This window comes from Gavialis gangeticus, unplaced genomic scaffold (assembly GCF_001723915.1).
Source record: "Gavialis gangeticus isolate Ggan-Ray unplaced genomic scaffold, GavGan_comp1, whole genome shotgun sequence".
Taxonomy (NCBI): Eukaryota; Metazoa; Chordata; order Crocodylia; family Gavialidae; genus Gavialis; species Gavialis gangeticus.
Window position 1 is genome coordinate 8,234,317 of NW_017729034.1, and position 26,901 is coordinate 8,261,217.

At 46.1% G+C, this 26,901-nt stretch overlaps 1 protein-coding gene across 2 annotated transcripts; it reads left to right on the forward strand.

Annotated features, from left to right (window-relative positions):
* Positions 1 to 7,880: 7,880 nt before the first annotated feature.
* Positions 7,881 to 15,326, forward strand: CUNH3orf30 (chromosome unknown C3orf30 homolog). 2 transcript variants are annotated; one of them, XM_019527644.1, is made up of 4 exons: positions 7,881 to 7,991; positions 10,518 to 11,006; positions 11,443 to 11,505; positions 12,300 to 15,326. In XM_019527644.1, exons 1-4 carry the CDS (start codon positions 7,974 to 7,976, stop codon positions 12,381 to 12,383), a joined length of 654 nt encoding a protein of 217 aa, XP_019383189.1. In that variant the 5' UTR covers positions 7,881 to 7,973; the 3' UTR covers positions 12,384 to 15,326. The 2 variants fall into 2 exon arrangements, 1 of the variants encoding a protein (XP_019383189.1); XR_002099474.1 differs by lacking the exon at positions 10,518 to 11,006.
* Positions 15,327 to 26,901: the final 11,575 nt, after the last annotated feature.

Below are 26,901 nucleotides of genomic sequence, written 5' to 3' on the forward strand. Positions count from 1 at the left end.
GGGCTGGGAGGATCATCTCCTTAAGGAACGACCACTCATCTTGGATTCCCGACTTCCCTACCCTCTGGGACCTCAGTGCCTCCCCGACTAATCTCCTTAACACATTGAAATCGGCCCTCTTGAAGTCAAGGCCTGCTGCCTTGCTGCAGGCCTTTGACACCCTGCGCTGGATGGTGAATTTGAGTAGGTGATGATCTCTATTGCCCAGGTGGTCGAGCACCCGCAGCCCCCTCACCAGGTCATTGCCTGTGGCCAGGACCAGGTCCAGCAAGTCACCATCCACCCCACAAGCTCAGGTGCAAAAGCCACCATCCTCCGCACTTCTGCCATACACCCGGTCTTCTCAACAGCTGAGTACTGTGCACCCATCTGAGCCTCAAGCTGACATGCCAAATGCATCGACACACAACTCTACTCAGTAATGAGGACTATCTTGGGAACTTCAATATCAACTCCAGTGCAGTAGCTACCAGTATTTTCAAACATTACTCCTCCCTCTATTTGATAGGAGGCAGCAACATACAAAGAAATAATGCATATCAATAGTAATCCAGACCTTCCATTCACAGAGACCTTCAAGATCTCCCAACTCAACACGTGATTTCATGAAAACCTTTTTTGGACACGAACCGAGCACCTCCTATACCACAACACTGAAAAATCTTGGAGGGAGCCTTGGGCAGAAAACACTTTCCCAAATAAACACCTTGTTTCTGACCCAACAATGCAACAACCAGGCTTCAACCTTCCACGGGGCACGTGGACAACCCTTAGTAGGATACACACTGAACATGGCCGGTGTGGCCACCTGATGTATAAGTGGCGCCTAAAAACCTTGCCTGGCTGCAACTGTGGAAACCCTGACTAAACCATGGAGCCCATAATAACATCCTGCCCCAGATACAAGTTTGAGAGCAACACCCTAGAGTTACACTTGCTTTCCAGCAGGGCATTGGTCTGGTTGGGGAATTTGGAATTAAAACTGTGACCAAAGCTCTTGCTCCTAAAGCCATACGAAAGAAAGAAAAGAAGAAAGGGGAAGGATGGGATCTCCTTTGTTGGAGTTTCAAGAAGAGACTGGGTGGGTGTCTGTCTAGGGATGGGTTAGGAACAAGGGATTGGACTAATGATCCCTGAGGTCACATCCCCCCTACCCCAACTGTAGGATTCTTTGACTTACAGAACTCATAGGACACTGGCACTGCAGTATCCACACACCTCCCAAGTTTTAACACCCAGTTCCAATCTTCCCCACACCTGGGTAGTAGGCAGTGCTCTTATCTCCATTGGATGTAAGGGGAACAGAGACAGAGGCTCTGCCTGCATTGATAGTCAGGGTCATCCTTAATCCCACACCCACCCATTGTCCACACTGCAAGAGGAGCTTGAGCATATTAGGTTTGTCTACACTGTATTGGCAGCATGTTCCCACCAAGCTGTTTCTGAGCATGCCCTGCCCACTGACACCCAATTCTAATGCCAGTACACTGGTGAAACCACTCCAGGGTCATCCCCAGAAGTTGCTCTTGACCACAGCAGAGTCCAAGGTCTGGCGAACAACTATGAAGGGATGCCCAGGATAGAGTTCTGGATTTGGAGCATGCCTGCAGACACCGGTCGGTAGGAAAACGCTCAGAAATACCTGGTCTGGGACAAACCACTGCTGGTGTTTATCTCAGCCCAGCGTATATGATTTTGGTGAAGGCTCCAAGGAGCGATACAGATGAGGAAGGTGACCTAGGCTGGTTGAGGGGCAACCTCACAGTTGTGCCTAAGTATCAGAGTAGGCATTTCCTAAGTGATTTGGTCACTTAGGAAGGCTCTGGCAAAATGTGGACTTGAATATAGGTCTGTCCTATCCCAGGACAGACCATTCTAAATGCCTTTCCTCTTAAAGGCTCCATAGGGTCAGTGAGGAAAGTCTTGCTTAACCATCTGGACATGCTGCACAGTTGCTCTTTTTTCCTCCAGTACTGTATGTAAGAAGGGATGGAATTGTGGCCACCTGGAGCTGTTTGATGCCCCAGGCTGAGTGTGTTTCCAGGCTTAATTTAAGATTGTGTGGCCATAAGCAATTCAACCTGCTTTTTAAATTAAAATTATTATGAATATCAACATTTTCCAAAGGAATTTGGAATGGGCACTTACGGTATGTGGAATTTACACATCCCATCAAACACCAAACTAGAATAAATAAGAAATATTCAACATGCACAGGATATGAAAATAGTCCCTGAATACTTGCAAAGAACAAGTACTAACAGTGCAAGTCAGGAGCGAGTTGGGCATCATTTGATAATGAAAAAGAGGCTCCACTGGTAACCAGTATTATTTACAACGAACAGCACAGCCAGCCTTCTCAAACGACATGTGCGTAATAACGTGGAGAACAAATGCTAGCAGTGACTTACTACACAGACAGGACAAAACCAGCATCTGGTCTCTGGTGCAGCTGCAAAAGAAGTGTCCCCAAGGGAGAGAGACTGAATCTCTAACGGTTATCTTATTTCTCTGACAATCTATTTCAGTTTTAACTCAACAGCAGGAATGATGGCTGTGGTAACACCGTGACTCCCAATAAAAGAGTACGTTGCTGAGCTGCAGCTGGTGTTTTCTTATTTATCACAAAATGTTTAAGTTCCAGGCCTAGCATATGGTGTGATATAAATAATAATATAATAATGCATTTTTGCTTTCGGTGCGCCTGGGCAGATGAGGCCGCGTGATTTATGTGACGTGAGCATTGTATGGAAGGCATTATTTTACTTAGAATGTTAATGTATTTAAAATGCATCTTCTGCTTTTTTGTAATCTATTCCTTTGAAAGAGTAAACAGAGTGGTGATGTATATTTAATGGAGTCATTCATCTTACTTCCTTGTACAGAATCCCAGGTCTCTAGGCCCAGCAGCCAGATCCCAGCAGCAGACATGATGTTGCAAATGAAGAGATCTGCTGTTTACCAATGAGGTCCAGGGGAAGGGAGATACTGAAAACACAACATGGTGCTCAAAATATACCACAGCAGGGCTGCTTGAGCCTGCCAAGGCAGTACTGACTTGTTCAGTGCAGCATAAGATGAGGATGGCATGGGGAGACTGGAGCCAAACTCCAATCTCCATGAGGAGTCATCCTGGGGAAGAAACAAAACTTTTGACCTCTAACACTTGCCCACTTTGCCTGTAAAGCCAGAGTAAATATGTACTTGGACTAAAATGAACACTACTTTGTAGTAGATGCTGCCCCTATTGTGTGACAGGGAAATTACATCTTCACCTTTACAACAAATTAATCAAAGCAGCAGCTAACAATGAGGATACCCACATTGTTCACAATAGGTTTCAGAGGGAATGTCCCAATTTATGGAAGAGGAACATTTCACACCACTCACAGCACTGCAGTTTCAGGCCATCTTTCTTCCTCTGCAGTGTACCAGCAGGTCACGTTTAGCAAGGTTTCTTTGCAACCAAACAAGTTAGAAGCTTAACTTGAAAATATAATGAAAACATAGAGGAATGTTTAATAGCCACATAGCAAAAATGAGAACTTCGATTTTAAGACCTACCTGTCCACTTCCATGTCAAGGTACTTTTATACCCTCCACCAGAGTATCCAAGGATGGGGTTTTCAAAGAAGACTGAAAAAGTCAGGCACCACAACCTGACTGAAATACAATACAAGCTGGTTCCTAATACCCTTGGACCTGACTGAAAATACCATGACTACCCAAGTGAACACAAGCAGTGTGTTTTCCAGCTCTTCCACTTGTTCCATGGGTTGGCTCGTGAGTATGTGGTAGGTTTCTGTGAGGAGGCTCAGCTGAAGACATTTGCTTTTGCTTTGAGGTTGGGAAGATTTATGCTCATACAACACTCTTCCAGAAATGTTTTCCAGACTCACAAGACAGTCATTGAAAACACTCTATCCTTGCTTAACGTCCTAGTTATGTTCTTGAAAAATGCGACTTCAGGTGAAACGATGTTAAGCAAATCCAATTACGACACAGTAGTGACACATGCCAGATCTCACGCATTACGTTCACAGTGACCTTATCTCAGTAGAACATGGCTATCACAGGATGTCATGACGGTACAGTTTGAGGACCCTCTCACACAGTATCAGCCAGTCTCCCCTGGGAAGGGCTTTGAACATGAGGACAAAGGATACCAGAATACAGGTACTCCTCACTTAACATGATCCCGGTTAGCATTGCTTTGTTATTACATTGCTGATCTATTAGAGAACATATTCGTTTAAAGTCACGCAATGTTTGGTTATAACGTTGTTTGGCCGCTGCCTACTAGACACTACTGTGTCATAATTGGATTCGCTTAACATCGTTTCACCTGAAGTCGCATGTTTCAAGAACATAACTACGACGTTAAGCAAGGAGTAGCTGTATGTGAGTTTGGAGCCTAGTGCTCTAGGCTGGTAGGTCTATGTTATTAAGATGGGCCACAGTATTCTGAAAAAACCCACACCCTTTCTGAGTTTAAAGGTCAGCCTGATCATGTGAAAGCCACATACAACCTGAATGGAACAGAACCTAACCCATGTCTTTTAGCTTACCATGCTTTTTAAGCCCTGGGCCTCTCTCACTCTCCTGCCCAATGGCTACCCTAGACACTCCTGCTGTTTGGCTCTGTCATGCTGAAGTGTGAACTCAACTACTTCAGAAAGCCAGTTACTGTGGTAACACAGCACAGCTTTGATCTCTGTTCCTTTCATCTGCTCTTTGGGGGAAACTGGCAATCTGTTTATTTGTGTCTTCTGAGGAGTCCAGAGCACAATGCGCCAACTGTCAGGATTTGTATAGCAGGGGAGGAGAGGAGGGAAAGGACATGTCTCTCCCATGTAAGAGTACACACACACCCCTTCTCACTTTACACCCATCTGTTCCACTGTACTGCTGATGCTAACCAGCCTCATTGGCCTTCTTCCTTTACCAGCATCTTTATGCCTGTTCCACACTGCCACACTCATGAAACTCTTCTCTTTCTTGATTTATAAGGGCTCCTACTTTCTGCGTCTTCAACTCCCTTGTCAAGGTCCACTGCAAGACTTGCAAATAATAAGGGTAAAAGTCAGCTTGAAAGACAAGCATTAACTAACTTGTCCTTTGCATAAGCTTTTCAGGGCAGGAGCTGAGTGTGAAACAGTGAAACTGTTGACAAATGAAGATCATTATATGGGCAAGATTGACACTTGAGAGACCTTAGACTGAGACTAGACTACTACATGGAGTAAGAATGGCCACTGAATTTCACTGTATTCAAAGCTAAATGCAAACTTTAGCTCCTCTCCCTAGTTATCCTGCAGCAGAATTGTCACTCACTCCAACACTCCCAACTTGATAAGAATTTTTTTTTAAAAGAAACTCTCAGTTTTTCTTGCTAGCGAAGTAGGGAAAGAATATTCCTGCCATTTTTTACCACCGAGAGATATGCAGATGCTAGCATGACAGGTACTATTATAGGAAGATAGATTAAAGCAATCGATCAATCTTTTAGGACTCAATTCTACCATTTCCATGGTCTGTGCACTATTTTGTCTTTGGTTTGCCCTCTAGCATCCAAAATGAAATAAAAACTATCTAGAGGACAATTCACAGCAAAGACAGCGAGCCAAGTTCTGCTTTTGGACTCAACAATGGAAAGCTGGAGCAAGCCACCAAAGTCAGAGGAGTCATTCTACGTTTACACAGACAAAACAGAGTGGAATTTAATGTGTTCATTCTTCAGGCAGTGGATCACAGCAGAACTCTCCTAGTTAATGTTTCACAGGGTATTTATCCCAGCAGCAGCTGCAATAGAGTTATTGGCAGGAGAGGGAGAAATAACACTGAAACGTTTGGATATACTGTGAGAAAGGAGGCAAGAGGTCTAGACACGTAGAATTAATGAACTTAATGGGACTGACCAGGTGAAGTGTGTGAGCACTACCTAAATCACCCTCAAACCCTAGGAAGCCCAAACAAGGGAGAATCCCCAAGGCCACCGATCCCTGATACATCATGGCATAGACTGTATTTGCACCCGCTGAGAGGGAGGTGTAGCAGATGCAGCGCCAGCGTACATTGTTGTCATCAGCAGCAGCAATCCTTCGGTTAGAGGATGATCCACTGATGGGTCTCGAGGTGATTTAAGAGTCCAGTCCTTGAGCCACAGACACATCCGCAGAAGTTGCAGGTCTTTGCACAGGGGAGGGTAGGCCATAGGCCAGGATTTCTCTTTTCTTTCCTCCACTGCTTTGAGGGCTAGACGTGTTACCTCAAGATGCTTGGTTGAGGTTGCTGTACCACTGGAGTCAGTTAGCAGCCAGCTCCTCCCAAGTCTTGACATTGGCATTCATTTTCTTGAAGTATGCCTGCAGTGTGTCCTTATAGCATTTCCTCTGACCACAAGATCTCAGGCCATTACTAAGCTGGGAGTAGAGCACTTGTTTTGGGAATTGTGAATTAGGCATCTGCATAAAATGTCCAGTCCAGCAAGTTGGTGCTTGAGGATCACTGACTCAATGCTGGTAACACTGGCTTGAGCACAGATGCTAGCATTTGTGCAATGATCTTCCCATTTGATATGGAGGATTTTCCAGGGACATTGTTGGTGATACCTCTCCAGGCTCTTGAGATGACAACAGTAGGTCACCCAGGTTTCGCATCTGTAGAGGACAGTGGAAATGATGACCGTCTTTCCAGAGGTTGTGATGAATGAAGACATGCCTAAGCAATTTCCCAAAGGAGGCACTTGCACACCAGATCCTGTGCTGGATCTCTTCATCAATGTTCACTCTCTGAGAACGGTAGCTATCAAAGTTGAAGTGCCCAACTAGCTCCTGGGTCTTTCCCTCAATGGTAATTTGGAAAGGGGGGTCACATTCATGGCCTGAGGAAGGCTGATACCGCTCTTTCATTTTCTCAATGTTGAGAGAGAGGCCCCAAGTTTGGTAGGCTTCTCCAAAAAAATCCAGAGCAGTTTGGAGGTTATCCTCAGTGTGTGCAAGGATGGTGCAGACATCTATGTATTGAAGATCTAGGATGGTTGTTTTGAGTGTTTTGGTCTTTGAGTGAAAACATCCCGGACTGAAGAGCCCTCCATCCGTTCAGTGATCTCGCCCAATGCCAGAAGGAAGGCGGTACTTAATGAGAACCAAGACAACTGTCAGAAAAATGGAGAACAGAGCTGGGGCAATGACACATCCTTGCTTGAGCCCAGTTCACATGAAAATGCATCTGCCTCTCATCCGCTACATATTGCTGCTCCTACGTAGTGCCAGTGAACGACACTATTGTAGCACCCAGGAGTCACAGGTCTCAGGGCAGCCATTTCAGCCAAACCTAACATATGAAAGTGAAGTCAAGGTCTGACTCGGCCAGCCTTGAAACATGGCATACGTTTTTCCATCTCTCTCTAGGCTACCTCCTGCTAGGTCCCCCCAGGGTCCACACAGCTCCCACACAGGCAGGCACTCAGGGCGTTTATATCATGGTCCAGCAATTGCACTGTAATTACAGCTGCTCCGTAATTACAGAGCGTTGCAGCGGCTCCCTCCTCGTCTATAGCCGCCCTCAGAGCCCAGTGGCCTGCTGCCACGCTGGGAGCTTGCTTTTCAGCCAGGCTCTGGACCCAGCCCGCGCCCCGGTGCGGAGCAGAGGCGGATGCTCCGCCCCCACCCGGGCAGCGCCTGGTAGGGACCTGCTCCTCCGCCCCTTGCACCACCCACACGGCCGCCGCGTTCGGGCACCTTCCGCCCGGTTCCAAAATGGCCGCCGGGGTAACGTGCGGGGCTGTCAGGTGACTTGCCTGGGTTTTCTCCCTAGACACTCACCCCCACAGTCCCCAGCTGACCAGGGGGGCGGGGCATCGTGGCGGCGTGCGTCCCCATGGCGACCGTCGCTAGTTGGCGGCTACGGGGCTCGCCGACAGTCATAAAAGCTTGCGGCAGGTGGGAGGGGGAACGCGCTCCTGCTCCAGCATGGAAGGGCCGGCGCAGGTGAGACCCGGGGAGGAGCAGGCCAAGCTTCCCCTCCCCTATCCCCACCCCCCGCCTGGCCTGGCCTGGGAGATGTAACCCGTGTGGGGTGCTGCTGCAGTATTATGATTCTGATTAGAATAATTATAATGAACGTAACCACAATTTTTAAAATTATGATCATTATTGTAATGATTATGACCATTGTTGTCGTTATTCTCGCATCCTTAATTACATGCTGTATTTTATTATTCGATATTGCACGCATTGCGTGGGGTGTTTATCGAGCCCTCATGCAACTGGAAACTTCAGTAACTTTGCACGTACACCTATGATAGGAGCAAACTGTCAGCGACGACTGGAAGCATCATTCATTACAGTTTTTTGGCACCGCGTAAGCTGTGCGGAGGGGCAGGATCGCATGTGCGGGTCATGACATTGCACACCAGCACCTGAAATATGTTTGCCACAGGCTGCGTGTTTACTGCAGTCCGAGGTGGAAAATCGGGTTGAGCAATGATGTGTCACGAAAGCTGGCGGTTATGTTGACGTCTAGAAATTTGAGCCGTACTGTGTCAAAACTTAATGAATGATGCTTTCGGTTGCCATTTACAGTTTGTTTCTATCATGTGTATATCCAAAGTTCATTAAAGTTTCCAGTTGCACAAGGACTTTATAAACACCCTGTATGCTATGTAGTATGTGTTTGTAATATAATATTTAATAATGCCATAATCATTATTATTATCATCTTATATGGCAATTATTATTGCTATCATTATCATCATTACTACATAATACATTGTTATATTTTTCTACGTTTATATTATATAATAGTTACTGTTGTTATTGTTATCATTATCATCACTGTTGTTGCCCTTATTGCTCTGATTATTAATATCATTGTTACTATTCTTGCTATTATTGTTCATGTTAGCATAGGGTAATAATACATAAAATAATTAAAATGTGATTATGGTAAATAATGCAGCGACCAGCATTATTAATGGGGTGATTATCGTCTATTATTCTCATGACTGTTGTTATTTTGTTGCTGCCCATGCGTGTCAGATACAACCCCAAGCACAAAGTCACACTGCACAGCCAGACAGGGCAGTGACACCTTTGGCACTGAAGCAGCATAGCGTAGTGTAGCTACTTGGTGGGTGGAGAGTCAGGGAAGTTGCTCATCTCTGTACTTAGTTTTGCCCCGCTCTGCAACTGAGAAGGGCAACCTTGTCTGTCCCCACAATGCAACCCTTGATGGAAAGGGCCGGGGTGGTGCTGTAGCCATACTGGTTCAGGAAGCTTAGGAGAGGCAGAGGATTTTCGTAGTATCTTTTGTTGGGCCAACTGTACAGGGGGCCCAGTGTACTTTTATTTCTTTCTGTATAGTTGGTCCAATAAAAGATATAAAAAAAATACCCTTGCCTCTCCATGAAAAAGGACCACTGTCCTTTTGCATCCCATTTGTGTGCCAGTTTCTTCTCTGGGATGTTCCTCTTTCCAAATAAGTACATGCTATAGGATTTTCAAAATCCACGCCCTTTTGTGGGTGTCTCCTGCAGTCCTTTGATATGAGGATAACCATCTTCCAGTAGATAGGGAAGTCATTGGTGAGTTTGGAGATGACCAAAGAGGACAATACAAGATTTACGTGTTCAACTGCAAACCTGGCAAACAGTTTCGGAAGGAAGGAGTTGATCCTGGTGATGTCAGGTCACAGCTCTTTTCTTTGCCTCTCTCACTTACCTCCCTTCAGAGTGAGGCAAGTTTGTGATGCCCTTCTGAAAACAGTGAATTGATGAAGATAGGTGGCAGGACCTTCCTTCTTAGGAAGAAGAGGAAAGGGTGAAATTTGGGCCTTGCTGAAATCAAGTGAGAGTGTCTTCACTGATGTCCTGGGGCCAGGATACCGCCTAGCACAGGGGAGTCAATACAGTCCACACGCCAGATCCAGGCTCTGGAGCCATATCATCCGGCCCCCAGTGCTGCCCATGGGACTCAGTGATCCACAAGCAGCATGCAGGATGTGCCAGACACCACCACACGTGGTGCCTGCTTCAGCTTATATCCTGGAGCAGCAGAGTGGCTGTCATGTTCAGCACGGCCCCACAGCAGTCGCATGCCACACGGGTCATGCAACACAGTCCTTGTGGCGGGGCTTGGAATCATGCAGCACAGTCCCATGGCGGCAGTGGCTTCAGGGCAATACAGCACAGCCCTGGAGCAACAAGAGCAGGACCCATTCCAGCCACTCCAGGACACGGGTTTGATGAGTTTGACACCCCTAACACAGCAAATGAAGAACAGGAAACATATTTCCCTGCTTAGTCATTTGAGAAAGGAATGGGTGAGACCCAGTCAGGTCCCAGCCCTCATGCCAGAATCTGCTGTAGGGAAGAATACTCCTGGCTGTTGGAGCCCTATGTACAAAGGAACCCTAATCCAAGGGCAGCTGTTAAAGAGTTCAATAGTGATGATGTAGCTAATGCACAGTTCAGTGTATTTAAAACCTCCTTTACTTGTATTTGTTAAATGTCATAGCCAGAGCTTGAAGATATGCAGGTGACTGAGGTGCAAGAGCCTGCCGAGCCTATTGTTACGGATACATCAGATGAGGACCCATCCCCCATAGTTGAATTTCCACCATCTGTGAAACCATCCCCAGAGGTTGAAATGCCTGCATCTGTGGAACAGCCCCGTGTAGTAGAGTTGCCAGCATCTGTAGAACAGCTTCCTGTGGCTGAAGCACAACGATCTGTGGACGATTCCTCTGTAGCTGAAACACAAGGGTCCGTAGACCAGTCCCCTGCTGCCACTGCATCTGTGGACAAGTCTGGAAACATGCCACAAGCTTCCATGGACAAGTCCCCTAGAGCTATACTAACAGCATCCATGGACCAGGCAGGCGGGGCTGAATTGAAAGCATTATGTCATGAATTTCCTGAGATTGAGCAGCCTATGGTGTACGAAGACCCCTTTGAGGTCTCCCTTATGTACATGGAGAAACATAATATTCTACAAATATTCCAGGTGAACTTTCCTTTTCCGTCTCCTCCTTACAGGTATTTGCTTGGGGCTCTTAGCCTAACATTAAGTTGCAAGCTTAACATTAAGTCAACTGTTTCCCCAGGTACCCTCTCCATTCCTTGCCTTGTACCCCCTCAAGGGAAGACCATGGGAATGAGAAGGGTGATAATCTCCAGTGGCTAAAGGAGGCAGAATTTGGGCATCCAAGTGTTTTATTGCAGCTGGTGCTTAGGCTCTCTGTTCTTCAGTTCCCAATCTCCTGCTCTAATACTACTTTTTTCTTTTTTCTTCCACCATGCTCTCAGTAATCATATCTGCAAAATACAGCATTGCTGCCTACAGTAAAGCAGTCCATATCCTTGTACCTGTTACCTAGCCAGAACAGAGAAACTCAAAACCATGCTCTTTTTTTTTTTTTTTTTTGATCTCTCTCTCTCAGGAGATCACTGAGAACCTGGTGTACAAGAAGCCTGATGAGCCTTTGCAGTTCATGTTGCTGCAGGTAGGATAATTTTGTTGAGATCACACAGAGACTTTGGCGACCATCCCAGCCTGGCTAATATGTGCAGAGAGAGGCATATGGCAGGGGAAGAGAGTGCTGAGGGAAAAGGTGTTCTAACAAGTAAAGACATGACAAACATAAGCATGGAGTGGTGGGCATGATGTGTGGAAAGGATGGAAAGAGTAGAGAAGAGTGAGGTAGTTGGTCCCTGGGTAACAGTGTGGGACGGATGGTGAGGGAAGGGTATAGGTAAACATTAAGGGCTGTTTCTGTGTCTCCTCTCATTACCCACCTGGATCCCCTCTGCCCTACACTAGGAAGGTTTTAAAATCCAGGGAAAGAAATGCCTGTGGAGCTAGAGCAGTGGTTTTCAACTTGGGGTCCACAGACTGCCTAAGGGGTCTATGAAAACTGACTATGATCAATCAAAAGTATGTGAATACCCACACTTACAATTCAAAGGGGTCTGCACCTCCATTTGAATTTTTTAGGGGTCCGCAACTGAAAAATGGTTGAAAACGACTGACCTAGAGTAATTTGAGAGTGAAAGGGAAGGTGGGTGGATCATAGGAGATGGGAAGGGATTAGGGTAAAGACAGAAGAGAAGAAAGGATTCCTTGGCTATCCTTCCATCAGCTAGTTACAAAGCCCTCTTCTGCTTTCAAGGGAGCCATGCCTTGCCCCGTGTCTCAGTCTACAGAGCTGGCAAGAAGGATCCTGGGGCCTGCTTCAGGCTCCATTGCTAGGGTACTGTGTGGTACCAAACTGACCCTTGTCTTTCTGCTCCTGCCCAGATACAGTCCATGATGAATGCCCAACAGCTGGGAGACTCTGGGGAGGAAAAGGAGGAAGAGCCAGATCTAGACATAATACTGTGACACCTACAGAGCAAGAAGCACTCCTTGTGGCTTCTGGCCCTGCCGAGATAAGTGTCAGCTTTGGCCTTCAGCCAGCACTGTGCACTCACACTATGTGGATATAAGTTTGAAAAGGCCTGAGGATATTTATACTTTCTGGTTTTACTCTGGGTGCTGGGCTTCCAGCTGCGTGTAAACTATATTACTGCACCTCATTATGGATACACAGACTTACCCAACATGTCAGTATACACCCCCCTGGACATTTCCCGCTACATCTACCACACATCATATACCAGTGTACACATCTCACAGCTAGGACTCATATCACCTCTGCATTTCTGTACATGCAAACCCCCTGACCCAGCATAAACTGCACAGCTTCCGGGCTTTGTGCACATAAGTTCAAAGTAGCCCTCAGACACCTCAACACATCCCTGCCTTTTCTGGTCTGCTTTGGTGGGTGACCTGTCACAGCCTATCATGTAGTCATTTGCTTTTAAAACAGTTTGGAACTCCACACTAGGAAGAGTCATCTCTGTGTCTCTCTCACCAAGAGCCCCCTCTTCTCCATCTGACTCTCTGCCATCCCTGGTGACTTAAGATCACTCTCACCTTCTGTACTGCGCTGTTGCAGCATATACAATTCCTATAGAGACAACTGTAAGGGAACATTAAGCTTGCAGGAGCATATCTATGGCTTCTGAGCCTGTAGCTGTGCAAGACCGCTACAGCTGAATTAAAAAATGAGTGTTCAAAACCCTGAAAATTCAGAGTTAAAGCACACTTCGTAAACACATAACTCAAATTATCATTATCTAAGCATTCATAATCTGCTTCAACTCTTTCCCAGAGTGTGCTTTGCATACTCATGGCAGAGCTGCTCTATAGGGGCATTCAGAGCAGTAGCTGCTGTCAGCACTTTCCAACATGAGACCAGGCCCGTGTACACGTTGCCTGAGAGTCTGGGGCCCTTAGCAAAACAAGAAGTGTAATTGTTTCGACTCTGGTCTTTAATCAAAATGTATGAAAAAAAAATCTAGGAAAGGTATTACATCAGTAGCAGCAGCCACAGTGGTATTACTATAGGGTCAGGTGAGGTAGTTTAGCTTTGTGGGTCAGTAAGCAAATGCAGCTTGGCCAAAGAAGGATAAGTTAGTACTTGTTTCTGACTCATGCTTAGGGTGCTTCTAGGAAACAGCATCAGGAGGTTTTTGAGCGCCCTGGAGTACAGCTATAACTGAATTTCCTCAATTTTCGACACTTAACTGTTTTGTGTTTTTAATTTCTGACCTCTTTGAATTGCAACATGACCTAAGATGACTGGTATTTGCCTGCAACCTTAATTCACCTTAAGGGTGTCTTTTGTAAGCAGGATTTCCGTGGGGTTTTTTCTTTTTAAACAATTCTGAAGGCAACTGGATAGGTTCCCACAAACCCTATGAGGTCTGCAAAAGAGGAGACTCAATCTTGCAGTCTTTAAAAATCTCGGAATAGAATATCCTTTTGGTGTGCTGGCCACATCATCTCCTGTTATCAGTCCTCATCCCTCATTCTGTGGAGTGCACATAAAGGAAGCTTCTCCCTTACAATCTCAGAAATTCCTCAAGCTGAAGGCTTCTGTCCTGCCAAAAAATGCATTTCCACCTCTGTCAAGTGCCTCATGTTTGAAGGACTAGAGTTGGCTATTTATGGCTGGCAGTGGGATTGTTGGAGGACAGTAGAATTAGAGTTCAAACCTCTTTCCTGCTCCTCCAGGCCTCAGACTGCCTGAGAACAGAGCTTTGATTAGGGAGCATTGAATGAACAACAGAAATAGAGGAAGTCATTTGGGAACCTTTTGATGGAAAAGGCTTTTCTACCTCTTTGACCAATTTTTCTAGTGACCAGTCCATATGTTCAGCTCACCCTCTGCAAGGAAAAGAGCTAGAGACTTACATTTTACAAAAATGAAGCTGCAAGCCTCCAAAAATGGTGTGATCTGCTACTGTGTTTTCCTTTGTCTGATTTGCTTCCAGGTTTGCTGAAAAAAGTTCTACCTCAACCCCAGATCTAACCAACCACTTTTGAGGCTGAGCTACTATTCAGGTGTACTGACTTCCTTTTTGAAGACAGGGAGCAAGCTGAGTTTAAATTGGAAATGTAATTTCAGCCTTAACTCTGGAGAGGTTGTCCACTTTCCACATGTGCCCCCAAACTGGAGAGCCATTGTTTCCTGTAGATAAGCTGCATACCTATTTTTAATGGCAAAACAGCAAACATCTTGTTCTCAGGGCTCTGCATGGATTCACATTTCACTCTCTGAGGCTATCCTATATACATTCCCGTACCGTATTTGATACCTGTAGCATCTGGGTGTCTTCCATGAGTGTGCTGAGCAACATGACTAACATCTGTCTCATACTGTTTGTTCTTTCATCTTTGTTCTTTATGTGTATGTAGTGGTATGCATACTTTTGGCAGGGTGCTTTGTTTTTGTTTTAGTTTTTTTTGTACTATCCTGTTGCTGTGTGTATATAGTGGAGAAGGAGTAGAGATGGTGAGATCAAAGGCAGGCACCTTGCCCATGCAGCCGAAGGTGGTAGGGCTTGGGATGGTCATTGTTTATTCCAGCAGTCTTAGACACCAAGAATACCCTGTCTTCCACATGGAAGAGCTTCATCTTTACAGCAAAGAGTTTCACTAACTGACTTTCACAGGTTCAGTCCAACCAGCAAATAACCTGGTAATAGCATGTGCTCCACAGTTGCTATCTGATGATAATCACCCATGGGCAGAATCTGTAGGGAGTAACCAGAAGTTATCACGTTGGCCTCAAAATGGCTTAGATCAGCAATGTATCTGCACCCAACTTAAAATGGACCAGACTTCTCAACAGTATTAAAAGCTCATCTGAGTACAGTTTTTAATCATGTGTATAAATGTGTTATAAGTCTCCTGATTAAAGTTCCTTTACAAAGATCACTCACTTGCTTAGTTGTCCTTTTTACATGGGGCCGACTGTATAAAGGGATCAGCTGTGTATGGCATGAGATGTTGCTACTTAATAATGACTCACTGAAGCTGAATCCCCAGTGCATAATGCCAGGTATAGTCTGGTGTAAATCTGTTGATTTCAAAGAAGTTATGCCACTGTAAAACTTGAATTAGGGAGTAGTGAATCTTGAGGGACCAAAACTAGAGTGCTGCCTTTTAACTTTTACAGATGTGATCAGCCTTATGAAGGACTCAGTGTTGCAGATTCAGGACATTTGGTGGGAACGTGTTCTGCTATGAGTGTTCACAAGAATAACACCAAAAAAAGGAGGTGTTTGGTAAGTAAGCGTGTTCCAAAATGAGTTCCCAGGCTGTCTGCTGCATCAGCCTGCTGTCAGATACTAGCACCGTCATACCAGTGGAGTCCTCTTTGCTTTAGCTCATGGTATGGATAAACTCTGGTCTCTATTTGAAACAGAAGGAACCCAGGGCAGAGACAGAAAGATCTTTCAGGGAAAACCCTGGAACAGCTAAGCTCAGAAGAAAGCTTAGGCTGAGATTTATGTTATATTGCTCTTAACGTCAAATCTAAGTATGCAGGTACGTTTGAACCAAATCCACTGTATATGTTCTCTGGAGTGGAGTGGGAATGCTACTGGCTTCCAAGGAGAATAAAACAGGACAAAGTGCTCTCTCCTAACTCATGTTGACGATCTTTGTATGCATTGGTCTCCTTATGTATCTTAATCTTAATGTGGATGTAAAGAAGAATGAACCCTATCTGTACTATGCTCAGAGCAAAGTGCAAGACCCATCTTTTCTCAAGAGAAACTTTTGCTTTTCCATGTGTCACCACGAAGGGGCAGCATTACCTTTCAGAGCCTTCTATCTGCAAGCCCTCAGCCAAATCGAACGTTAATCCAGCTACACATAGGAATGAGCCTGTTCAGAGCTTTGCAAGCCAAACCACATTTTCACGTGTCATCAACCTGGAACTACAACCAATCCCTGAACTCACTTGAAACCTGGCCCAAGGCTCACTCCACAGTTCACAAACCTTGCAAAAATTCTCCAGAAATCTGGCTTGAATTTCAGATTAGTTACCAAAATCCTAATGTGAAGTTTCACCTGCCCTGTTGTTCTATTCAAAGTATTATGGGCAGTCCCTAAGCCTCTGTCCAAGCTCACTGTTAGGACAAGATTTCACAAAGCCCTCATCAGTGCCCAAGAAGCCAGGGAGGGTGCATTATCATTTCAGCCCAATGACAACAGCATGATTATTGCACATGATTACCACAATGCTGAGAGCAACAGTTTCTCCTCAAGGCAAAACGTGCCTCCCTGCCCTTCCATTCTGCAGCCTTCACTTACCGTGCTTATTAAGAGGGATGTTCAGATCCTATGGCGCAGAGCCTAGTATAGCTGCACAGATGCTCACTACACTTGACTTCCAACAAATGCATCAGAAATTGAATGGTGACAGGCAAGCATATGCAGCTGGCAACAGTCCTCTTCCATTCTGGCACCAACTTCGGGCCTGGAAGCAGCTATTGCTAAGGGAGGTAAGATGAAAAGATGCGAGGGAACCAGGTATCCCCAAGCAGCATTTAAATACTTGTTTGCCAAGGTAAAGACAAACAGTTGGAACAATTTGCAAATATGTGTTTGACGCCCCCTGAGCCACAAAAAAAAGCAACATGGCCAGAGTCCAGTTTTCACCATGAACAGTGAACGGTGCTGCCTGAACAGTGCAGACTGGGAAGCACATGGGCAATTTTGTTAAGAGAATTTACATTTTAACTATAATAAGGCAATCACTAGAGCTGGGTACTGCAGCTTGACTCTCATCTGTACAATATCTCTCAACTGGAATATCAGCAACAAACCACCCTACATCTCCACAACAATATGACAGCTGGAACGACTTCCTGGCTACAGGTCTGTGCCAGAAACTCTTCAGTCTCCTTAAGCCCTTGTGGTCAAGGAGGCTACAGCTTTACCGCAGCATGTAACACTGAGCAAAGGGAGATACTTCAGCAGCTCTGCTGTATTCCCTGCCACTCTTGGGAAGGAACTAAGCCACAGGTACAAGACCTGCTTCTAATTTGTCAACTGTTGTTTTGCTCTTTGTTTTGCAACATATCTAGCTATACTTGGTCATGTTTGGCCAAGAGCCATTTTGGCCCAACCAAACTTTAATTCTCTTCACCCAGCTGCCTCACAGGATGCCATGGCTAAGTTGTAGCAATTTGCTATGTATAACTGAGTTTCATGCAGTGCCTGTCTAGACTCCTGTTTACTTCCCTCTGGCCTGGCTCTCAGTAACAGTGAACTAACCTGTTCTCCAGAGCACCTGCTCCAGGCCATTCCTGGTGTCAGGCCTCTATTAGCATGTCCTTTCATTGGGGCAGGATCCTTTCACAAAGATCCCTTAAGGTCTTGCTTAGACTCAGGCATTGTGCAATACCCTCTTGGGCCTTCATTTTGGCCTCTGCTTATCAAGAAACAATTCTTTCCTCTTTTATGCCTTTTAAAGCCACTGACACCCAGACTCACCAGGCTGGGTCACTGGCATACCGGAAACCTGTGGATCTAGTTTAGACTTGTATTTCCTCTGTTTCCAAGGAAGGACCCAAACCAGCTTAGCCATGTCCAGACTATCCCTTGAGAAAGTACCCAAAGTGAGGTCAACCACTATGCCTACACCACAAGCCTCGTGACTCTCCAGCTGAGTTATATGGGACAAAGGCTAGAAACAGACATTGCCAAATGAAACAAAACAGATGTGCCAGGATATGTTCCAGCACACCCAATCCATTTCATGAGTGAAACCCACGTCACCCGTTGTCCCACCTGTTGATGCTGCAGGACAACAGGCGGTGCATTCTCTCAGGGCTTGATGGTCCCAGTCCTGCACACTCCAGGAATTCCCACACCAGACTGAGCCCCTCAAGCCCTGGGAGTGCCCATCTGGCTTTCTCCACTTACTGAGACACACCCCTGGGATCTCCAGAGTGTGCCTCAGTAAGCAGGGAAAGTCAGGGTTTCCCTGCTTACCAAGATGTGCCCTGGAGGTCCCAGGAGCACATCATTTCTGTCAGCAGTGGCACCTTGGCAGGCTCACCCATGGCTTGAGGGGCCCAAACCTGCATGGGAATTCCTGGGGTGCACAGGGTCAGGCCCCTCAAACCTCCAGAGCACCTGCCAAAGGTAGCTGGGGAGCTTAGGCAACTCCAGGCTGCCTGTGCTCTCACTCCACAAAGTAAACAGATGCCCACTCCTAACTAGTGGTACAAATTGATACCACCTTCATCGCAGGTATTATCTGTGATGCAACAAGGGGTTTATGAATGCTTGTACATGTGATGCCATTACCATATACACATGACAAAAATGTCACTTCGTGTGGCTTCATGGTGTCACACTGTACATGTGCAAGAGTTTTGGGGGGGTTAAATGAGTTAGCATTGTTGCAAACCAAACTACATTCCGATGTAGTTTAGTCTGCAACAATGCGTGGCAGCTATTAGTCAGCTACCGGCCGTGGGAGAAGCGGGCAGGCTCCACAGAAAAAAAGGATTGATCCCTCGCTACTTCTGCCTTTAGCAGGTACCTGATGAAGGCAGAAGCAGTGAGGGGCCCGATGCTTTTTTTTTTTCCAGCAGAACCTGTCCACCTCTCCTGCAGGCAGGGGATGAGCTGACCCGGCCAAGCAGCCCCATAGCTGTGGAGAGCCCTGGTCCTTCCCTCCACAGTGGCGGCATCCCTGGGGACACTTAGGACGGCTGCTAATGGGCCAGGTGCTGCCCCAACTTGGGGTTGGGCCAGATGCTGCCTCCAAGCTGGGGCAGCACCCAGCCTGATACCAGCCTGCCCAGGCAGCCCCAGGAGACACCACTCCCATGGAGGGAAGGACCAGGGCCCCCTGCAACTCAGGGGCCGCTTGGCCTGCCAGCAGCTCTCCCCGCAGCTGAAAGCAGGCTCTGCTGGAAAAAAAAGAAAAAAGGATCAGGCCCCTTGCCATAACATAACAGAAAAATAAAAACTCCTAAATTGAAATGGTGGGTTTCAATTAAAAACCCACCATTTCAATTTAGGGCACACAGAATGTAACCCTAAGGACTAAACCCCCGTCACGTGTACAAGCACTCTGTATGTCTGTTTGCTTGGCCTTTGTGCCACCATAAAAAATGTTATGGAGGCACAAAGGCAATGATAGGAGATGTATACTTCCACCATAAGGGACACTTTGATGCTTGCCCTTTCATTGGAAGTGATGTACTTATTCAGGCTGTAATACTGTTGCTGTGTGCCACAGGCTTCTCCCAGCACGTGAGAGTCACAATCTTGGCTGCTCTTAACATCTGTGAACTTGCATCAGTGGAATGCACCTAGAGCAGTTTGCAAGTGCTGATGAATGATAGTGCAGCTCATTTTAAAGTATTCAGACGCCAAGAATGCAAGTCACTGATATGCTCAGCTCACTGCAAGGGGTAGAATATAAGCTTCTGTTAAAGCAGTGGTCTCCAACCTTTTTAAGTAGGAGACCACTTTTGGCATTTAAAAGCAACCTAAGATTTACTGTGCCCCACCACCACCCGTTACCCCATTCTCCTCTCCCCCTGCCCAGCAGGTAAGTCTGTGGGGAGGGAAGCCGGGGCAGATCAAGGCAGAAGGAGAAAAAATGATTTGGAGGCATGCCTCCCCAGCAGGTAAGTCCCACCTGGCCGGGGCCCCACTCAACTATCCCTGCTCCTGCCTCTGCAGCACTGTCCCTCACTGCGGGAGCCTTGATCTAGCCCCTACCACTTCCCACCCCCACGGACGGACCTGCTGGGCTGGGGCACATGCATGCCTTAGCCTTCCCACCCCAACACTGGATCAACTCCAAGAGACTCCAAGATCTACCAGTGGATCGAGATCTACTGGTTGGTGACCACTGTATTAGAGGAAGCCCTGTACCAATTAATATCAGTACAGGACTTGGGGTTCACTCCCATTGATTTTATGGAGCAGGATCAAGTTGCTGGTCCTCAGATCCGCTGTCAATGGGTCCTTTCTGATTGCTTTTCTCTAAACTAAGAAAAAAAATTATCTAGGGTGTTGGAAGTCTTAAATTAACTTAAAAATGAGCACACTTTGTCACCAAGCAGTTACCCCGTGTTCCGGGATGATCCATCCACCAGCCTGGATGGGGCAGGATAGAAAGAGATGAAGGAAGCCAAGAATAGGTGAGGTAGCTCTCCAAAAGGAGCCTATGAGTATTTCATTTATCATCATCTACACGCAATATCTATGCCCACTTCCAGTGAAGCTTCCAGTGAGGCTTCTTACCTCTCTGGTCATACAAAACCTTCTACGGAGACAGGCTTAGACTACTAGTTCTTCCCCAGCTTAGTCCCTTTTCCTAAGCTGTTTTTCTCTTCTACAGGCCCTTCCTGGAACTTTTCTCCTTCTGGCTGGCCCACGCTATGCCATGCTGCAGTCTTCTCTGTCTAGGATAACCTGGGTCTACCTTATGTAAGGTACCTTGTACCTTGTTCCTCCTCCTTCCAGCAACCTCTGGGAAGGATTCATGGTTAATCGGAGTCAACTTTTTAAGCTTCTTTTATGGTGACAGTTTACTTTGTTACACACTGCCACAATTATTTGTGGAAATATGAGTAAAAGAATTCAAAAGAAAAATTAGGAAAAATAAAAGTCTTGCAAAAGCATTTACCTAACCTTCAAAAAAAAATATGACCATCACTGTTCACCTGGGAAACTGCCCAAGAACAAATTCATAAAGTATGTTTTTTAGAGGAAAAAATAACCCAAAACCTTGAATCTCCTTTCTTCAGATATACTAAGGAAAGAAGATGCAAATCAAATTTGGTCCAAAATACCAGGATCAGCAACGTCACAGAGATGCCTCAAGCCAAGCTCTCCAGGGCACTAATTGCCAGGGCATCTGAAGAAAGAACTGTTTTACTGCCTTCCATATTACACTGAAAATATACAGACAGTTCTGCTTTTTGTGACACATTTTTGAAGACATATATGGAGTGGTTAGTGAGAAGATCCAGCAGTTTATTCCAGTTCCCTATAATTAACCTCAGTCAGAACTGTTGCTAATAGTATGCGATTCATCTCTTAGCACTCAGCATTGTTTAGGAAATGTTTTAAGGGATGGCATGGAGTTCCCCTGATCTCCCTAGGTGGCATTCACTTATATATTGTCTGTCCACTGAAGCTGTTTCTCCAAGGCTAGACAGTATAGAAATGACTACTGGCAGGAGAATTGCTTCAGAAAGAAAGCAGTCTTCCAAGTGAAATCATGTTCTTTCCTCCTATTAGTGTGGGGGGAGCTGGAGGTCAGAGGAGCAGAGGTAGTGGGTGGATATGAGCGCAGAGAGATGACCTGGCGCCAGACCAGAGAGAACCTGGAAGTCTAGGTAGTTGAACAAGCATCTGTCTCAGCAAATCCCACATCCTTCCCCTCATAACACAGATGCAATGAGAGAAGGAAAGGCAGCTGCAAGAAATCCCCTCACCTCTCAGGAGAACTGGCACACAGCCACAGTACTTGGAAGACACAGACATGACAGGTCCAAGATATAGCCTCACAGACAAATCTGGCTCGAGGAGGAAGGGTGGTCTGTGGTCTGAGAGCAGCTGTCCTCCTTTCATGGGAGGCAGAGATGTCTAGGAAGAAAGACTCTAGTCTTAGTGCATAACTAGGGGTGGGCAACCAGGGCACCTACCCTGAGCCCCAGTTCAGAGATGGGCACAAGACTGGCAACCACCGCTGCCACCCAGGGCACAGAAATAATTTGTTACACTTCTGCCCACAGCACCGAATCCCTCACAACTGCATGCTTTCGGGAAGGTCATTGATACACCTCATAAAATATTAACTCTGTTGGCATAGTCCCCAAGCCTTCTATTTTCACAACTTGTTTGGGTACCATGGAGACAGAAGCTTTGGGCTTCATTTCCAGAAACATTAAAGTCCCTTTATGGGGCAGTTGTGAGACCTTCCTCTAGAAAGAGGAGGAGATTTTATAGCAAGAAGATAGCACCCTTCATAAATGGTCTAAGCTGATTTTAGCTGGACTGTCCAAAGTGATTTCTGTTCAGCACCCCACTGGAAAACACAAAAGCTCCTGTGGGGGAAAAAAAAACCAGTCAGGGTGCATAGTTAAACACATGTACCTAAGCAGTAATTGCTTGCAGACAACACCTAGAAACATAGGATTTCCAGTTTTCTATCAGTCATTTGTCTATCAAGTTGAGTGCCTTGCCTTCTGCATTGACTAATGTATAAGGCAGGAGCAGGCAAATTCTGGCCCGTGGGCCAGAACCAGCCAGCAGCAGGACTCCATTTCCCAGCAGCCCCCTGCCCGCATGGCTGGGTCCATGTTGACCCCAGCTGCAGCTGCACTGTGATAGTGCAATGCTTGGGTTGCCATAGAGACCTACCCCAGCCCTGATGGCAGGGCACCTGGCAGGGCAGGGTAGGGGGCTGCTTCAGAGCTTCTGGGATCTTGCAGCGGGGACAGCATGGGCCAGGGCCAGGGCAGACCCACGATCTGTATCCTGCATGCTGCAGGGCCAGGGCAGAGCTCTGACCTTGCCTGGATTGTGGCTCTGCCTTGGCCCTGGACCAAACTGCACCCGCTGCAAGATCCCAGCATCTCTGGAGCAACCCCCTGCCCTGTGCTTCCAGCACAGCTGGGGCTGGTCTCCATGGCAATCCCAGCCTTGCGCTATCACAGCGCAGCTATGGCTGGGGTCTCCATGGAGACCAGCCCCAGCCATGCAGCCAGGGGCTGCTGGAAAATGGAGTCCGGCTGCCAACCAGATCCCACATTTTTCCCACCCCTAATCTAAGGCAAATGCAATGTATGGAGAAAAATAAAATGAAGTCTGAGGGTTGGGATTTCTCTCCAAGTGATGTCCCCTTAACATGTGAGATTTTTTTACCTGTTTTCTTCCCATGCAAAGCTGAAAGTGTAGTCAACAGCTTGGAAATGAGGAGAGCCTTTATCTTGTTTAAACGTAGAAGGGATGCAGGTGTAGGAATGACTCATGAGGTTCAGATAGTTTGCCTGGTGCCCTCTGTTCTCCTTGTGTACAATCTCTCTCTGGATGCTGAATCACTGCTTATCTCATGGCGTGGAAGCAAAGGGAGCAGGAGGGCATGGAGGAGTTCATCTCTTTGTAGTTCAGAATGTGTAGACTCCAGGATACTACCCACTGGGTCGAATGAGGTGTTGATAATCGTCCTTCTCATGCTCTGATGTCCCTCCAATTACAAACATTAGAAAGCAAGGAAACACCATGATCTGGGGCACCCTTTACTTGTAACTAACTGCTCCCACAACACATTTCCAAGGTCAGTGAATTTTCTTCTGCATCCCCCCCAATAAGGAATACACTGTACACACCCCACACCCTGGCATCCCCTCCTCACAGTGTAACACGCAGCCTTAGTTAACAGAGCTGCTTAACATATTTCCCCCAAAATTTCTTAGTCAACAAATGGCTTTAAAAAAAAAGATTTAAATTAAAAGGCTTTTAAATTTTTTTTCAAAGGTCTTTATTTTGTTAGATGAAAATCAGAAACAAAAACATTTAGTCAGTTAGTAGTTTTTCAGATATTTTCATTTTTCCTTTTATTTTCCTTTTTCCTCTTTTCTTTTGGCTGAATTCTTCCCTTTGGCTTTCTCCTTTAAAATTGAATGAAACCTTGTTTCCCTGTCATTTATAAAACAAAGAAAAACATTTAAAGATGGGAAAAATAACTCATAAAAATTGGCACGGGGGGGTGGGCCACAAAACTGAAAGCACTTGCAACATTTTTCACCTAGTTAATTCTTATTTTTTCAACCACTATTGTTAATTCCAAATTTAAATGAGCCAGTTCAGCAGAAAGCTTTCTCTATCTTAGGCAAACCACTGCAACAGCAAAGGAGCAAATGCCATCCACCCCACCCTTCCACACCCTTTTCTACCCCAGGAAATGTCTGCCTGACACTTTGTGAATGGGATAGGATTATACCAACTGCAAGAAGGTGCTTTCTTGAAAGCTTCTGTTCCTGCTGGTGACTGGCTGGTTAAGCCCAGGTCCTCAAAAAAAAATGACCTCTCCACCTTTTTTCCTTGACAGGCTCTTTCCTTACCTGCTTTCCTCAGACAGACTTCCAATGTACAGTGCCACATTCTAGAAAGAAATGGGGTTTCCATTTCTCACCCTCTTCTCTCTTGCATCCCCTCTTGGGCTATAGCAAACCATCTTACCATGGCAGCCAACAGATGGAAGCCCATGTTCAATTGTTACTGCATACACTGCCTTGAGTGGGGCACTTACAGCTAGGCATCCTTAGACACCACTAGGCATCCTCAACAGCCAGCTGAGAAGATCACACATAGGCTTTTGGACTAAGTTTAGACAGCCAAAAAGCCCTGGCTGAATCAGTTCAGTCTTTGCAGGTTAGTCTAAGCTGCACAGATTAAATGGAAACAGAAGTGACAGACATTTACCTTTGATTCAGGAAATGTAGCCACATGCCTACAGTGGCTTAGGCCAGAAGATGGGGGCACTAGAGTACAACTCTCTGGCATGCAGCTAGCATGGGCTAAGTGTTTGCTTCCTCTTCCTGCTTCCCCGAGGACTCTGGGATTTGCAGTCCACAATCACAACAGTAGGACTCTGCAAGGTTGCTGATCACTTCCTCTTACTGCTTCCAGGTGCCTCTGGGATTTGTAGTTCAGACTCACAGCCAGCAGTAAATTTGAGTTGGGGAATGGGTGGTTAACCCCTTCCCTGGCCCCAGACCCCAGCCGGGGTTTGACTGAGCTGTATCCCCAGCCAGGCTTGGGCCAGGCCTCGTCTGTGGAGCAGACAGTAGAGCCCAGCTCAGGGCTGGAAAGCATGCTGGGATGCTGGGGGCCTGTGATTTAACTTTAACCAGGAAGGGGTTTGGGACAGAAGTTTCATAAACCAGTTTGACCCAAATCAGTTAAGTCTAATTCAGTCTACATTCAACCAGGTTTATCTTGAACCAGTTTCAGCCATTTTGAAACTGGTTTGTGTTCACTGATCCTCTATTCTGTTACAGGTTTAAACCAGTTTCTGATCACTTAAACCAGTTTATGTGTACTGGCCTTGAAATCTTCCTCAAAGACTCACACCCACTAAACTTTATGAAACACATTTTCTTTCCAGTACATTGGAAGAGTGAAATGAGTCAACCGAGCTGGGCTTGGGACAGATCACTGCAGGGAGTGTCAATACCCTCAATAGTATGATGAATTGTTTTGAGACAGACATAGCCTCACCACTGCCCTTAAGATGTTCTCCTACCAGGGAACCTTCCTTTGGTGAGGTGGAGGCTTTGTCTTCTTCAACAGGCACTGGAACCACAACAGGAAATTCTCATCTCACACCATAACACCACAAATGACAAATACTCTTTCCTAAAACCTCTCTTTCCCCAGCCCTCTGCAGCCCAATGCACCCTGTGTGTCACAGAGACAGTTACTCTGTGGTATGGTTAGGTCCTCTTCTACTCCTCTTAATGACAACTCAGTGCAAGCTGTTGTGGCAGCAGTAGAAAGGATTCTCCAAACTCAAATGAAACCTGAAATCCTTGCCCAGAATACAATTGCATTCAATGTAAACTCTAGCATACATTCTTTGGGAGCCCAGCTTTTCTTTGGCACGTTCCCAGCTCTGGTCAGATACCTGAAGGAGTGGTTTCTAGAATACTGGACCTTCCACAATCCTCATTGACTTCCCTAAGGCTCTTTAACTGGGGCCAGTAAATATTTTTTTAACGGGGGTATTACTTCCTGACTTGTAACAAGAAGCTGAAAGGTCAGAGGCTCCTCGTCTCCCCAGTGCTGTATCTGTTTGTCTGGTCTTAATTTAAAGCATGAAGAAGGCCATGTCTTTTCTTCCCAAGAGTTTGCAGCAGACCTGTTGGAGTTATCAGTAATGGAGATCACAGATTTTAATTGAGATGGAATGGGGGCAGGGGAAAGAAGTTGAGATACAGCCTTTGTTCCACATGTTTCTCAGTCTTGTCCCCTCTCAGTTGACCAGCTGTCAGTGCCAGACTGGAAAGACTGACACACCTTTCCACAATGTGATTAGGGCCAAGTGTGCAAAATGAAATGCCTACAGAAGACAGGGCCAATGTGTAAAGTCATAACACTAATCCTACTAGTTCTCCTGCCATCCAGGGAATCTTCAAGAGGAGACTAGACAGTCACCTTTCTGGGGTCAGCTGATCCCCAGCTGTCTTTCCTGTTTGGTGCAGGGGGCTAGACCCAATGATCTTCCGAGGTCCCTTCCGGCCTTACAATCTATGAATTCTTAGGGGAAATGATACCTGAATGGGGGGACCCAAAAAACAAGCAAGTAAAAAAAATGTAAAACCCCACCCCAAGCAAACTTGCTTCCGGCTTTCTCAATACAACATGAAGAAATGGAGCAGAGAGCCACTAGGATTACTTCCCCTACCCTTTGCAATCCTCATTTAGTGAAGGCCCTTTTCAAATATTCCTTTCCCCTCTT